The sequence below is a fragment of the Oncorhynchus kisutch genome, unplaced genomic scaffold (assembly GCF_002021735.2).
Source record: "Oncorhynchus kisutch isolate 150728-3 unplaced genomic scaffold, Okis_V2 Okis06b-Okis10b_hom, whole genome shotgun sequence".
NCBI lineage: Eukaryota > Metazoa > Chordata > Actinopteri > Salmoniformes > Salmonidae > Oncorhynchus > Oncorhynchus kisutch.
Genome location: NW_022261983.1, coordinates 6030261 through 6047557, shown reverse-complemented (window position 1 = coordinate 6047557; position 17297 = coordinate 6030261). Strand labels below are relative to the sequence as shown.

The window sequence follows — 17297 nt, the reverse complement described above, 5'->3', positions numbered from 1 at the left end:
GATGGAGGAGGATTAGAGGTTAGAATGTCTGTCTTACTCCATCAAACATGCACACACACAACACACAACACACACACACACACAACACACACACACCACAACACACACACGCAATATCTGTTCCCTCTGCTTTAATTCTTTTCACAATCTTTCCCTCTCCTCTCCTGTCCCCTTCTCCTCTCCTGTCCCTCTCCTCTCCTGTCCCTCTCTCTCCTGTCCCTCTCTGCTCCGTCCCTCTCCTCTCCTGTCCCTCTCCTGTCCCTCTCCTGTCCCTCTCCTGTCCCTCTCCTTCTCCTGTCCCTCTCCTTCTCCTGTCCCTCTCCCTCTCCTGTCCCTCTCCTTCTACTGTCCTTCTCCTGTCCCCTCTCCTGTCCCTCTCCTCTCCCTTCCCTCTCCCTCTCCTCTCCTGTCTCTCCTTCTCCTGTCCCTCTCCTGTCCTCTCCTCTCCTGTCCTCTCCTTCTCCTGTCCCTCTCTTCTCCTGTCCCTCTTCCCTCTCCTGTCCCTCTCCTTCTCCTGTCCTCTCCTTCTCCGTTCACCTTTCCTGTCCCTCTCCTCTCCTGTCCCTCTTCTCTCCTGTCCTCTCCGTCCCTCTCCTTCTCCTGTCCTTCTCCTGTCCCTCGCCTCTCCTGCCCCTCTTCTCTCCTAGTCCCTCTCCTTCTCCAGTTCCCTTCTCCTGTCCCTCTCCTCTCCTGTCCCTCTTCTTCTCTCCTGTCCCTCTCCTTTCCCTCTCCTTCTTCCTTGTTCCCTCTCCCTCTCTGTTCCTTCTCCTGTCCCTCTCTCTCTCTGTCCCTCTGCTTCCACTCCTTGGTCGTTGAACATTTCATATTTGGCATTGGTCTTTGTAATGAGAGTCATCTGCTCTCAGGCCCTGTCCTCTGACTCAGCCCTGGTTAGGACCAGCAGCACACAAGCAACATTAGGGGCACAGAGCAGCTCCTAACACCCCTGTCACACTTCACATAAGGGAATCCAGGTGTGTGGAGGGTGGGGGGGGGTGGGGGTCACTGTTGATCAAACAACATAATGTGTCTTGTGTTCCGTTTTATAACAAGCTCCTCTCTCCCTCTCTGTTACTTGCACTCAGTGGCCTCGGGCATTGTGTGTGTGTGTGTGTGTGTGTGTGTGTGTGTTGTGTGTGTGTGTGTGTGTGTGTGTGTGTGTGTGTTGTGTGTGTGTGGTGTGTTGTGTGGTGTGTGTTGTAATCAGATTTACAGCGAGGGTACAGCCATGCAGACCTCACGCCATCTAACTCAATTCGCTCCCAATTGTATTGAGATCTGCTTGTCTGTGGTCATTTCAGTCCTCTATCTGCTTCACACTGAGTCCCACAGACATGGGCACACAACACACTCATACTGTACAACCGTTTGCACACACACACTCATACTGTACAACCGTGCACACACACACTCATACTGTACAAACCGTGCACACACACACTCATACTGTACAACCGTGCACACACACAGATACATAAATGCATGCACACACACAGCTGCCAAAACATAGACACACGCACGCACGCACACAGACACAAACACACACATTCGACACACACACTGATGAATGCAGAAGCACAGCTGAGTACCGGGAATTGGTCTCATTTTATGAGATTTGTCACATACACATTTGTGACATAGCTGGAGCCTTGTTAGACAGCGAGAGGATTGTGGTTCAGTTTGTAGTCATTCTCTCTCCCTCTCTCCCTCCCTCCCCTCCCTCCCCCCCTCCCTCCCTCTCCCCTCCCCCCTCCCTCCCCCTCCCTCTCTCTCTCTCTCTCTCTCTCCCTCCCTCCCTCCCTCCCTCCCTCCCTCCCTCCCTCCCTCCTCTCTCCCTCTCTCCCTCCCTCTTTTCTTGTCTCTTGCCACAGATGACTGATTGTCTTTTAATATTTAAATACCCATCCAGTCACTCTGCACTTACTGACCTGTGACATAGTTTATAGTGTGTGTGTGTGTGTGTGTGTGTGTGTGTGTGTGTGTGTGTGTGTGTGGTGTGTTGTGTGTGTGTGGCGTGTGCGTGTGTGAGCCCTCTTGTTGTCGCTGTGTCCTGACTCTTTGTGTCGTGCTTCCTCGCCGATGTGACAGGATAACAGCTCTAACTGATACAGCTGGGATTGGCTGGGAAGCATCTCTCTCTATTCCTCTTCCTCCTCCTCCTCTCTCTCATCCTGTGTCTCCCGTCTCTTCTCACACAATGGAATAGGACATGTCAGAACTGTCTGTACTGTCAGATGGTTTCTACTCACCCCTGCAATGATGTGGTGGGAGACCCCGTTTCCGTTGGTCATCTCTGGGGAGCTGGAGGTGTGGCGGGAGGAGGGGGACGTACTGAGGTCCACGGCTGGCGGGGTGGGGGGTGTCTCTGGCCTCTCCCGGGAGACCACCAGCACACCTGTGGAAGGGTGAGGTCGGTCAGAGTACCTAACACCTGTGGGTGTGTGATCTGATTAGAGGGATTGATTGGCAGTATGTTACAGCTATGGGTTCACCCACTCTTCTCTTTGTGTGTGTGTGTGTGTGTGTGTGTGTGTGTGTGTGTGTGTGTGTGTGTGTGTGTGTGTGTGTGTGTGTGTGTGTGTGTGTGTGTGTGTGGTGTGTGTGTGTGTGTGTGTGTGTGTGTGTGCGTGCGTGCGTGCGTGCGTGCGTGTGTGTGTCGTCACCCACCTGTGTGTGGCGAGGCCGGGGAGGCGGGGCACTATGACAGCTGTGCCATCATCAGCCATGCGGAGCTGCCGGGCGCGCTTGAAAGGGTATCGGAGAGAGCGGTGAGGGTGGGGGGTGGCCGTGCACCCCTGTCCCGCCCGTTGACACACCCCCGGGGGAGCATTAGGTCCAATGGCTCGTCCAGGGACAGCATGGCTGCAGCCCACGGACCTCCCGCCTGCACAGACAACCAATCAGAGAAGGTCAGGTATTCAGTAGTGATGGTGGGAACCATTTATACACTTCCACATTGGGATATTATTTGGGGTAATACATCGTGTTGTTGTGACGATATGGTAATATTATTTGGGGTAATACATTGTGTTGTTGTGACGATATGGTAATATTATTTGGGGTAATACATCGTGTTGTTGTGACGATATGGTAATATTATTGGGGTAATACATCGTGTTGTTGTGACGATATGGTAATATTATTTGGGGTAATACATCGTGTTGTTTGTGACGATATGGTAATATTATTTTGGGGGTAATACATCGTGTTGTTGTGACGATATGGTAATATTATTTGGGGGTAATACATTGTGTTGTTGTGACGATATGGTAATATTATTTGGGGTAATACATCGTGTTGTTGTGACGATATGGTAATATTATTTGGGGTAATACATCGTGTTGTTGTGACGATATGGTAATATTATTTGGGGTAATACATTGTGTTGTTGTGACGATATGGTAATATTATTTAGGGTAATACATCGTGTTGTTGTGACGATATGGTAATATTATTTTGCTCTCGGTGGCCGTACCTGCCTGGACCAAAACTCCTCCATAACTTGTTCACTGTCTTCTTTTGAAATAGGGACACAATTTGTTTTCAGCACTTTATTTCCATGACTGATCAGAAGTCATTTTCTCATGTCTCTCTCTGTCTCTCTGCAGCAGACATAGTGAGCAATATGTTTGGAACATCCAATCACAAAATCACAGTATCAAATCGCAATACATATTGTATCAGCACCAAAGTATCGTGAAAATATCATATTGTGAGGTCCCTGGAAATGGCCAGCCCTAGTATTCAGCCAATCATACTTGGAGAGAGTGGCCAGCCCTAGTATTCAGCCAATCATACTTGGAGAGAGTGGCCAGCCCTAGTATTCAGCCAATCATACTTGGAGAGAGTGGCCAGCCCTAGTATTCAGCCAATCATACTTGGAGAGAGTGGCCAGCCCTAGTATTCAGCCAATCATACTTGGAGAGAGTGGCCAGCCCTAGTATTCAGCCAATCATACTTGGAGAGAGTGGCCAGCCCTAGTATTCAGCCAATCATACTTGGAGAGAGTGGCCAGCCATAGTATTCAGCCAATCATACTTGGAGAGAGTGGCCAGCCATAGTATTCAGCCAATCATACTTGGAGAGAGTGCAATGGCTCTATTCCCACAGACTTCCGACCTGCACAGAGATAGTGGTTAGAGCGATGGGTCAGTAACCAGAAGGTTGCAAGATGGAATCCCCGAGCTGACAAGGTAAAAATGTGTCATTCTGCCCCTGAACAAGGCAGTTAACCCACTGTTCTTAGGCCGTCGTTGAAAATAAGAATTTGTTCTTAACTGACTTGCCTCGTTAAATAAAGGTTAAATAAAATAAATATTGAACGTGGGTTTTAATATCAAATACACTTATTTCATATAATATTACCGGTAAATGACTGGTATGGTCGATGCCAATGATTTATACTGTAACAGCAAAGTAATTCAGTGTTTTTAACAACTTGTAATAATGTGATGACCAATGAACAGAGTAAAGTCAGTAAAGGTGTGGTTAAGTAATGGCTCTGTTTAATACAGGGACAGGTTAGAGGATGACCTCTGTTTAATACAGGGACCGTTTAGAGGATGACCTCTGTTTAATACAGGGACAGGTTAGAGGATGACCTCTGTTTAATACAGGGACAGGTTAGAGGATGACCTCTGTTTAATACAGGGACAGGTTAGAGGATGACCTCTCTTTAATACAGGGACAGGTTGGAGGATGACCTCTGTTTAATACAGGGACAGGTTAGAGGATGACCTCTGTTTAATACAGGGACAGGTTAGAGGATGACCTCTCTTTAATACAGGGACAGGTTAGAGGATGACCTCTGTTTAATACAGGGACACGTTAGAGGATGACCTCTCTTTAATACAGGGACAGGTTGGAGGATGACCTCTGTTTAATACAGGGACAGGTTAGAGGATTACCTCTGTTTAATACAGGGACAGGTTAGAGGATGACCTCTGTTTAATACAGGGACAGGTTAGAGAATGACCTCTGTTTAATACAGGGACAGGTTAGAGGATGACCTCTGTTTAATACAGGGACAGGTTAGAGGATGACCTCTCTTTAATACAGGGACAGGTTGGAGGATGACCTCTCTTTAATACAGGGACAGGTTAGAGGATGACCTCTGTTTAATACAGGGACAGGTTAGAGGATGACCTCTGTTTAATACAAGGACAGGTTAGAGAATGACCTCTGTTTACACTGCTTTACCCATAACTACACTGCCTTACCCATAACTACACTGCCTTACCCATAACTACGCTGCCTTACCCATAACTACACTGCCTTACCCATAACTACACCGCCTTACCCATAACTACACCGCTTTACCCATAACTACACCGCCTTACCCATAACTACACTGCCTTACCCATAACTACACTGCCTTACCCATAACTACACTGCCTTACCCATAACTACACTGCCTTACCCATAACTACACTGCCTTACCCATAACTACACTGCTTTACCCATAACTACACCGCCTTACCCATAACTACACCGCCTTACCCATAACTACACCGCATAACTACACTGCCTTACCCATAACTACACTGCCGTACCTATAACTACACCGCCTTACCCATAACTACACTATCTTACCCATAACTACCCCGCCTTACCCATAACTACACTGCCTTACCCATAACTACACTATCTTACCCATAACTACACTATCTTACCCATAACTACACTTCCTTACCCATAACTACACTGCCTTACCCATAACTACTCTTTCTTACCCATAACTACACTGCCTTACCCATAACTACACTTCCTTACCCATAACTACACTTCCTTACCCATAACTACACTGCCTTACCCATAACTACACTGCCTTACCCACAACTACACTTCCTTACCCATAACTACACTGCCTTACCATAACTACACTATCTTACCCATAACTACACTATCTTACCCATAACTACACTGCCTTACCCATAACTACACTGCCTTACGCATAACTACACTTCCTTACCCATAACTACACTTCCTTACCCATAACTACACTTCCTTACCCATAACTACTCTTTCTTACCCATAACTATACTTCCTTACCCATAACTACACTGCCTTACCCATAACTACACTTCCTTGCCCATAACTACACTTCCTTACCCATAACTACACTTCCTTACCCATAACTACACTGCCTTACCCATACTACACTTCCTTACCCATAACTACACTTCCTTACCCATAACTACACTGCCTTACCCATAACTACACTTCCTTACCCATAACTACACTGCCTTACCCATAACTACACTTCCTTACCCATAACTACACTTCCTTACCCATAACTACACTGCCTTACCCATAACTACAACTGCCTTACCCATAACTACACTTCCTTACCCATAACTACACTTCCTTACCCATAACTACACTGCCTTACCCATAACTACACTGCCTTACCCTGCCTCCTAGCAATGCACATGCACACTCAAACAAACACACACTGTCCTCCCTCCCCCTACACTGTCCTCCCTCCTCCCTCCCCCTCCCCACCACACTGTCCTCCCTCCCTCTTCCCCCCCACACACACTGTCCTCCCTCCTCCCTCCCCCCCTCCCCACCACACTGTCCCCCCCCACATGACCCCCCCCCACACACACACTGTCCTCCCCCCTCACCCCACACACACACTGTCCTCCCCCCTCCCCACATACACACTCTCCCAGTGTCCCCTCCCTCCTGTGACCTTTGCGCACACACTCTTCCACAAGAATGTCTACAATCCAATCCAGATGCTCGCCCTGACCCCTCCACCCCACTACCTCCCTCCGGCCACTGCCCTCTAGCCCCCCCCTGGCCAGCACCTCCCAATCGCTATGGACCTTGCAGCCCCACTGCATGACCCCTCCCCCCTCTCAGCCCATCAGCCACCACTCAGTTCCACTTTACACATACACAAACACAAACACACACAGAACACAGAGTACATTTTGACAGAATTCTGCATGCGGAGTCTCAATTGGGTGTTTGTCCCATTTTGTGAATTATTGGTTGGTGAGTGGACCCCAGACCTCACAACCATAGAGGGCAACTCTCTCTCTCTCTCTCTCTCTCACTTTCTCTCTCTCTTTCTCTCTCACTTTCTCTCTCTCTCTCTCTCTCTCTCTCTCTCTCTCTCTCTCTCTCTATGTCTCTCTCTCTCTATGTCTCTCTTAATTCAATTTCAATGTCTCTCTCTGTCCCTCTCTCTCTCGCTCCTCCCTCAGTCACAGTACTGTCTATATTTCTGCCACACAGCTCTAATACACACACTGATCTACTCCTGCCCCCAGCTAACACATAAACAAACACACGCACAAGCAATTATCCTACTGTAATTTCCACAAATCCTGCCCTGGCTTCTCTCTCTCTCTCTCTCTCTCTCTCTCTCTCTAAAGCACACACACACACTCTCTCTCTCTCTCTCTCTAAAACACACTCTCTCTCTCTCTCTCTTTCTCTCTCTCTCTCTCTAAAACACACACTCACTCTCTCTCTTTCTCTCTGTCACACACACACCCCCACACATACTCACACTCACTCACTCATACACATACTTACACAAACACAGAGCAGCGCAGCAGCGGTGCTGAACTGAATGGTTGTCTTTGAGAGCGAGTTTGGCCAGGGGCCACATGAGGAGAAGCTGTGTCTGGGAGGGGTCACCAAGTTCAGCCACCCCACCGCCACAACCCAGCCCAGGGGGATAACAGGCCTGATCAGCAGGAGATAGCAGGGGATGACACACACACAGGAGGTAAAACACACACAGAGAGAGGAACACACACACACCCACATACACACACACAGGAGGGAAAACACACACATAGAGCGGAACACACACACCCACATACACACACACAGGAGGGAAAACACACACACAGAGCGGAACACACACACCCACATACACACACACAGGAGGGGAAACACACACACCCAGATACACACACACAGAGCGGAACACACATACCCACATACACACACACAGGAGGGGAAACACACAGAGAGAGAGGAACACACACACCCACATACACACACACAGGAGGGAAAACACACACACAGAGAGCGAGACACACACACACCCACATACACACACACAGGAGGGAAAACACACACACAGAGAGCGAGACACACACACACCCACATACACACACACAGGAGGGAAAACACACACACCCACATACACACACACAGGAGGGAAAACACACACACAGAGCGGAACACACACACCCACAAACACACACACAGGAGGGAAAACACACACACAGGAGGGAAAACACACACCGAGAGCGGGACACACACACACAAACTCTGCAGAGTTACCACAAGACCTGTGTTCTAATCTAAAGACACAAAAAACGGACATTTGGAGACCTGTAACATAACCTAGTGGAGACCTGTAACATAACCTAGTGGAGACCTGTAACATAACCTAGTGGAGACCTGTAACATAACCTAGTGGAGTACAGGAACATAACCTAGTGGAGACCTGTAACATAACCTAGTGGAGACCTGTAACATAACCTAGTGGAGACCTGTAACATAACCTAGTGGAGACCTGTAACATAACCTAGTGGAGACCTGTAACATAACCTAGTGGAGACCTGTAACATAACCTAGTGGAGACCTGTAACATAACCTAGTGGAGTACAGGAACATAACCTGGTGGAGACCTGTAACATAACCTAGTGGAGACCTGTAACATAACCTAGTGGAGATCTGTAACATAACCTAGTGGAGACCTGTAACATAACCTGGTGGAGACCTGTAACATAACCTAGTGGAAACCTGTAACATAACCTAGTGGAGACCTGTAACATAACCTGGTGGAGATCTGTAACATAACCTAGTGGAGACATGTAACATAACCTAGTGGAGACCTATAACATAACCTAGTGGAGACCTGTAACATAACCTAGTGGAGACCTGTAACATAACCTAGTGGAGTACAGGAACATAACCTAGTGGAGACCTGTAACATAACCTAGTGGAGACCTGTAACATAACCTAGTGGAGACCTGTAACATAACCTAGTCAGATGTAAGTGGAGGGGAGTCCTTCATACATTTTTCAAAGCACAGCAATACAAACCATATGTGTTAGAGGTACAGATCATAATGTCTTGCTGCAGAAAGGTGCATTGGTAATATGAGGTACAGATCATAATGTCTTGCTGCAGAAAGGTGCATTGGTAATATGAGGTACAGATCATAATGTCTTGCTGCAGAAAGGTGCATTGGTAATATGAGGTACAGATCATAATGTCTTGCTGCAGAAAGGTGCATTGGTAATATGAGGTACAGATCATAATGTCTTGCTGCAGAAAGGTGCATTGGTAATATGAGGTACAGATCATAATGTCTTGCTGCAGAAAGGTGCATTGGTAATATGAGGTACAGATCATAATGTCTTGCTGCAGAAAGGTGCATTGGTAATATGAGGTACTCTCTCGCAAGGTGACGCCAACTGCCAAGTTCATTAGGAAATGTCTAATCATGAAATACCCATACAGCGTCCAGACAACATATAACCAAAAAGTATACACAGAATGACATTGTTACTGATGGCATTCTGCCCATGGTCAGGTTGGTATCAGGTCAGTAAGAGAAGTTAATATACAATCTGTTGTATCTGCTGTCTCTTGCTGTCTGGCACACTTTCAGAGCAATCCGGTCACATTGGTGGGCACTAGAACCTATCCTTTCAAAGGACACTAGCCCCACCATAGATCATAACCCTAATAACTTATGTGGGGCTAAACCACGCCTACCACCCCTCTGATTGGTCCTTTGCTCATTTGAGTCCTTCCCGAGGATTCGTTTTAATACTGACTCACCTGTATAATGTATTGATGTTCCCAGAGGTAGAGTAGTAGTAGGAGATAGGTATAGCCTTCACAAGAACTTAGTTAATCATTTTCATGTGTTTGATATCTAATTCAGAGTAATGTCCTACAGTGACCTGTGTCTCCCACCTTGAAAGTGTGTGTGTGTACGTGTGTACATGTGTGTTCTCTGTCCTGACAGATTCCAACAGCTTACATCTGTCTAACCCCACATATGTCAACACTACACGGCAATCACCTGCTTCATACACACTCCAGCCACAGACTGATAAACACACACAAAATCACATGATGTTTGAATAAGCGTGTGTTGTAACCTGACCAATGAGGTAGAAGATGGATAAGAATGGATAGTGGATACCAGACCTGCATTCAAATAGTATTTGAATACTAATAATTTAAACTTTAGCCGTGCTTGAGCTTATCACACTCACGGAAAGTGTGCCACAAATGCCCTGGCTCCGTCTCCCTCCCTTCTCCCTCTGTCTGCTTCTCTGACCTCCTGAGAGTCTGAGTACATGTGGTAACTTCATCAAGCCTCTGCCAGCAGAGTAGATCTCCCTCTGTCTGCTTCTCTGACCTCCTGAGAGTCTGAGTACACGTGGTAACTTCATCAAGCCTCTCCCAGCAGAGTAGATCTCCCTCTGTCTGCTTCTCTGACCTCCTGAGAGTCTGGGTACATGTGGTAACTTCATCAAGCCTCTGCCAGCAGAGTAGATCTCCCTCTGTCTGCTTCTCTGACCTCCTGAGAGTCTGAGTACATGTGGTAACTTCATCAAGCCTCTGCCAGCAGAGTAGATCTCCCTCTGTCTGCTTCTCTGACCTCCTGAGAGTCTGAGTACACGTGGTAACTTCATCAAGCCTCTCCCAGCAGAGTAGATCTCCCTCTGTCTGCTTCTCTGACCTCCTGAGAGTCTGGGTACATGTGGTAACTTCATCAAGCCTCTGCCAGCAGAGTAGATCTCCCTCTGTCTGCTTCTCTGACCTCCTGAGAGTCTGGGTACATGTGGTAACTTCATCAAGCCTCTGCCAGCAGAGTAGATCTCCCTCTGTCTGCTTCTCTGACCTCCTGAGAGTCTGGGTACATGTGGTAACTTCATCAAGCCTCTGCCAGCAGAGTAGATCTCCCTCTGTCTGCTTCTCTGACCTCCTGAGAGTCTGGGTACATGTGGTAACTTCATCAAGCCTCTGCCAGCAGAGTAGATCTCCCTCTAAGTTGTGTAACTCCCATCACACCCTGCCAACGTGTTTAAGTTTATGTTTGTTTATGTAGCAGGAAGCCCCCCGTCATCCCCTTTAAACAGTCAAATCCCTCCCTGTGATGCCTAGTCACTTTACCCCGATACATATCTACCTGTTTCACTCCAGTATCTCTGCACATTGTAAATATGGTATTGGAACTGACCCTGTATATAACTTCTTACTTTCTCCTGTTCTTCTTATTTTTGATTTCAGTGTGTTTCTGTTCTACCTTGTGTTGTTTGTAGTTTTACATTGATATTGAATACTGCATTGGTGTTGTTTTTGTTGAAAGGCATTTCTGTACTTATGCACGTGACATTACAACTGGAAATCGTCCCTGACCCCCCCATCAGATCCCTTCCTGTGGCTGATGGTCCTATCACTGTGCTCTGTTCTCCGTGCTGCCTGGGGCAGAATCCACTGTGGGGGTCTGGACACAAAAGCCCCTCTTATATCCCTCACACCCCAGTAGCTCCACGTGTAAACCATTACAAGACCTGACCTGAGGACAGATGCTATACATCATCTTCTCTTCCCCTTTTTTTAACTAGCCCAACCCTGCTAACATTAGCCTGGTCTCAGATCTGTCTGTGCTGTCTTGCCAACTCCTATGGTTATTTACGCCAAACAGTGACAATAACCATAGGAGTTAGCAAGCTGTCACCCTATAAACTGAGCAATCCAACAGTGGTACAGTCCAGGCTGTCATACAGGCTGGGTAGGAATGTTGCAATACCCTGGAAAAAAGAGGGGGGTGATGGAGAGACATTCTAAGGATACTGTTAAAGCTGTATCTATAAAATGTCTCAAAGAGTCCTATGTAACAGTTCACTGTACATGACAGCAATCATCTCTCACGGATAGAATGATGAATAGCATGTGATCGGCCCTTTAGAAATACTAGGCACATTCAGAGCAACTATAAAATAGTCCCCTCTTGAGTTCCGCCGGACCAAACTGTTCTCATGTCCCCGTTTAGTACTAGAGGGTATGTTGAACAAGTGAATCAGTGGTGCTGGAAATGAATGACTCCGCTGCATGTTGATTCACCTCAGGATACCCTCTCTTTACAGTAATGACTTTGGAGCAGGGCCCTGGCTGGAAGTGAGTCAGTGTGGATTCTAGAACCAGCGGAGGTCAGAAGGAAGGGGGAGCTAGCTGGCCCTGTGTGTGTTTCTGTGTGTGTGTGTGTGTGTGTGTGTGTGTGTGTGTGTGTGTGTGTGTGTGTGTGTGTGTGTGTGTGTGTGTGTGTGTGTGTGTGTGTGTGTGTACGGTCGAGTCAGTGATTTAGGAGGAGGCAGTGGCGGGATGGCGGGAGGCTGTGAAGTTTGGGGAAGGGGTGTTGCTCGGCCCCTGTGCAGACTTCCTCGCTCAGCGGTGGGGTCGCTAGCCTCTTTGAAAGGCGGCTTTGTGCCCCTCCGGAGCCCCTCCTCTCGCCCCTGCCAAGGCAAAGCAAACACAGGCTGTAACAGCTGAATGAGAGCGAGGGGGGGGGGTGAGGAGAGTGAATGAGAGGTCTGTGTCTCCTCTGTTTTACCTCCCTTTCCCATCCTATCCCAGGTTATTTTCTGCCTCCCCTGTAAGGAAGTACACAACTCAACACACTTCCCTTTGGCGCTTTGGAAAGGTGAGGTGAGGGTGGGGAGAGGTAATGCATATGCTGGGTGGTGGGCAAGTCAGAGCGATAGTTGGGTGAGGTGGAAGGTCACATGGGCAGAGAGCTGGAAGGTGACATGGCGGAGAGCTGGAAGGTGACATGGCGGAGAGGTGGAAGATCACATGGGGGAGAGGTGGAAGGTCACATGGGGGGAGAGGTGGAAGGTGACATGGGGGAGAGTTGGAAGGTGACATGGGGAGAGGTGGAAGGTGACATGGGGGAGAGGTGGAAGGTGACATGGGGGAGAGGTGCAAGGTGACATGGGGGAGAGGTAGAAGGTGACATGGGGGAGAGGTGGAAGGTGCATGGGGGAGAGGTGGAAGGTAACATGGGGGAGAGGTGGAAGGTGCATGGGGGGAGAGGTGAGGGTGAGATGGGTGGTGGGTGGGGGCTAGATTAGGTGAAGGGTCAGGAGGATGTAGTGGGATGGGGTGTTTCAACACCTCTACTGTTCCAGTTTGGATCAGAGATTACCTCTGACCCTGCTCTGGACCTACTGATCTTTACCCTATTATATCAGATTAGATATACACTTAGTGTTATATTTCAGCGTAGCAAGACACTGTGGATACTGGAGTAGGTTCTGAGAGAAATTCATCTATGGTATAACAAGACCAAAATGATGTCATGGATGGATCTCGTGTGTGTGTGTGTGTGTGTGTGTGTGTGTGTGTGTGTGTGTGTGTGTGTGTGTGTGTGTGTGTGTGTGTGTGTGTGTGTGTGTGTGTGTGTGTGTGTGTGTGTGTGTGTGTGTGTGTGAAATCATAACCCCCTCTCTGAGCCTGATTGTAACGGATCCCCCTCCTGCTGTGGCCTGCAGGAGGGACCTCTCAGTGCTTCCACACACACTGGCTGTGATCCTATCCCACAATCCAAGGCCTCAGAGGGAGGTCCTCCTGTGTCCTAGTCCTGGTTCTCACACACATTCACAGAAGCAGCTGAACTGTTGACTTCTTCCCTCAGCCCCAACCACCATTATCTTATGTTATCTGGAGGGGATTACTCTCTAGCTCAACCCTCTTGCATTAGTTATGATAACATTTCTGGGTCAGCCATAAAGTGGAGATCTATAATGTGTCCTCATCTGGGAGCAGTCTCTTTGCAGTTTCCATGAGGTTTTAGTGTTAGCAATGGCACTGAGTGAAACTTTTTTATTTAACCTTTATTTAACTAGGTAAGTCAGTTAAGAACAAATTCTTATTTACAATGACGGCCTAGGAACAGCCTTGTTCAGGGGCAGCATGACAGCCTTGTTCAGGGGCAGCATGACAGCCTTGTTCAGGGGCAGCATGACAGCCTTGTTCAGGGGCAGTATGACAGCCTTGTTCAGGGGCAGCATGACATCCTTGTTCAGGGGCAGTATGACAGCCTTGTTCAGGGGCAGCATGACAGCCTTGTTCAGGGGCAGTATGACAGCCTTGTTCAGGGGCAGCATGACAGCCTTGTTCAGGGGCAGCATGACAGCCTTGTTCAGGGGCAGCATGACAGCCTTGTTCAGGGGCAGCATGACAGATTTTTTATCAGCTCGGGGATTCTTGCAACCTTTCTGTTACTGGCCCAATGCTCTAACCACTAGGCTACCTGTCTCTAACCACCAGGCTACCTGTCTCTAACCACCAGGCTACCTGTCTCTAACCACCGGGCTACCTGTCTCTAACCACCAGGCTACCTGTCTCTAACCACCGGGCTACCTGTCTCTAACCACCGGGCTACCTGTCTCTAACCACCGGGCTACATGTCTCTAACCACCAGGCTACCTGTCTCTAACCACCAGGCTACCTGTCTCTAACCACCAGGCTACCTGTCTCTAACCACTAGGCTACCTGTCTTTAACCACCAGGCTACCTGTCTCTAACCACCAGGCTAACTGTCTCTAACCACCAGGCTACCTGTCTCTAACCACCAGGATACCTGTCTCTAACCACCAGGCTACCTGTCTCTAACCACCAGGCTACCTGCCTCTAACCACCAGGCTACCTGCCTCTAACCACCAGGCTACCTGCCTCTAACCACCAGGCTACCTGTCTCTAACCACCAGGCTACCTGCCTCTAACCACCAGGCTACCTGTCTCTAACCACCAGGCTACCTGCCTCTAACCACCAGGCTACCTGTCTCTAACCACCAGGCTACCTGCCACCCCTGAGGTCATTTGACACATAATGGCATCCGTTGTTCACACCTCAAGCAAGTCACTTTGCAGTGGAGCTGTGTCCAGACCCTCCCCTAACCCAGACGACGCTGGGCCCGCTGTGCACCGCCTCATGGGTCTCTCAGTCACTGCTGGCTGTGCTCAACTATGATGAGTCTGGTTTAGCCAGGCTGTACACCTAGAACAGGATGCAGTAGATATCTTTAGTAAACATACAAAAGGTATATCTTGGCCACTAACCTGAGCAAATTCTAGCCTGTACTGTTTTAGCAACTCCTATGGTTATTGTCACGCTAAACAGAGAATGACCAAATAAATCTGTAGCCAGGCTACAATTTGCCTTCCACCATTGAACCCATATGACGGACTTCTCCTTTCTGACGTTTTCTTTTAGTGTCTCACTCTTCCACTTCTCTCTCCCTCTCGCTTCCTCTCACCTTCTCTCCCCCCCTTCTCCATCCTTCTTTCGGGGCAGGAGTTCTGACTGTCCCCTCCTCCCTGACACATACACATACACACCCAAACCACAACCTCAACATACCCCTCCTCCCCTGTCTCATCACTCAACAATGACATGCACACACACACTCTGAGTTGAGAGATGTTTTTCTTCTCAGCCAGCCACCTCCTCAGATAGGAAACCTCAGTTTCCCCTCAGCCTCCACAGGGCCTCTCTCTCTTTCTCTCTCTTTCCCCTCTCAGTCTATCTCTCCCCCTCTCTCTAACTTTCCTTTCCCTTTCTCACAATTGTTTTCTCTCATTTTCTCTGCCCTCTCTCCTCCTGCCTTTTATTTTTCTCAACACCCTCCCCCTTCCTCCTTCCCTGGATAGTTTGCTATTTCTATTTTTCTATTCTTTCTTTCTTTCTTTCTCTCTCTCTCTCTCTCTCTTTTTCATAATTTTCTCTCCTTTATGTCATAATTCTGTAAGTGAACCTTGTCCTTTCTGACCCAAGACTCCTCCCCTCTCTGTGTTTTCTTCTTTCTGTCAATACATACCACACACTTCATACATACCTCACACTTCCCTTCCTCTTTCTGTCAATACATACCTCACACTTCCTCTTTCTGCCAATACATACATCACACTTCATACATACCTCACACTTCCCTTCCTCTTTCTGTCAATACATACCTCACACTTCCTCTTTCTGCCAATACATACATCACACTTCATACATACCTCACACTTCCCTTCCTCTTTCTGTCAATACATACCTCACACTTCCTCTTTCTGCCAATACATACATCACACTTCATACATACCTCACACTTCCCTTCCTCTTTCTGTCAATACATACCTCACACTTCCTCTTTCTGCCAATACATACATCACACTTCATACATACCTCACACTTCCCTTCCTCTTTCTGTCAATACATACCTCGTACTTATTCTTTCTATCAATATATACCTAACACTTCATACATACCTCACACTTCCCTTCCTTTTTCTGTCAATACATACCTCACACTTCCTCTTTCTATCAATACATACCTCACCCTTCATACATACCTCACACTTCCCTTCCTCTTTCTGTCAATACATACCTCATACTTCTTCTTTCTATCAATATATACCTAACACTTCATACATACCTCACACTTCCCTTCCTCTTTCTGTCAATACATACCTCACACTTCCCTTCCTCTTTCTGTCAATACATACCTCATACTTATTATTTCTATCAATACATACCTCACACTTTCTATTTCTATCAATACATACATCACACCTACTCTTTCTATCAATACATACCTCACACTTCCCTTCCTCCTTCTGTCAATACATACCTCACACTTCCTCTTTCTATCAATACATACATCACACTTCCTCTTTCTGCCAATACATAACTCACACTTTCCTTCCTCTTTCTGCCAATACATACCTCACACTTCCTTTATATCAATACATACCTCACACCTCTTTCTATCAATATATACTTCACACTTCCTCTTTCTATCAATACATACATCACACTTCCTATTTCTATCAATACATACATCACACTTCCTATTTCTATCAATACATACCTCACACTTCCTCTTTCTATCAATACATACATCACACTTCCTCTTTCTATCAATACATATCTCACACGTCCTCTTTCTATCAATACATACCTCACACTTCCTCTTTCTATCAATACATACCTCACACTTCCCTTCCTCTTTCTGCCAATACATACCTCACACTTCCCTTCCTCTTTCTGCCAATACATACCTCACACTTTTCTTCCTCTTTCTGCCAATACATACCTCACACTTCCCTTCCTCTCTCTATCAATACATACCTCACACTTCCCTTCCTCTTTCTGCCAATACATACCTCACACTTCCCTTCCTCTTTCTATCAATACATACTTCACACTTCCTCTTTCTATCAATACATACCTCACACTTCCCTTCCTCTTT

At 47.5% G+C, this 17297-nt stretch overlaps 1 protein-coding gene across 1 annotated transcript in view; it reads right to left on the bottom strand.

Annotated features, from left to right (window-relative positions):
• LOC116359858 (zinc finger protein GLIS2) overlaps positions 1–17297 on the bottom strand; it is a 63750-nt gene that overhangs the window by 10270 nt on the left and 36183 nt on the right. The window contains 4 exon segments of the mRNA XM_074933805.1: positions 2160–2395; positions 2668–2695; positions 2697–2756; positions 2759–2884. Of these exon segments, the coding sequence (XP_074789906.1) occupies positions 2160–2395; positions 2668–2695; positions 2697–2756; positions 2759–2860 (426 nt within the window). The 5' untranslated portion in view covers positions 2861–2884.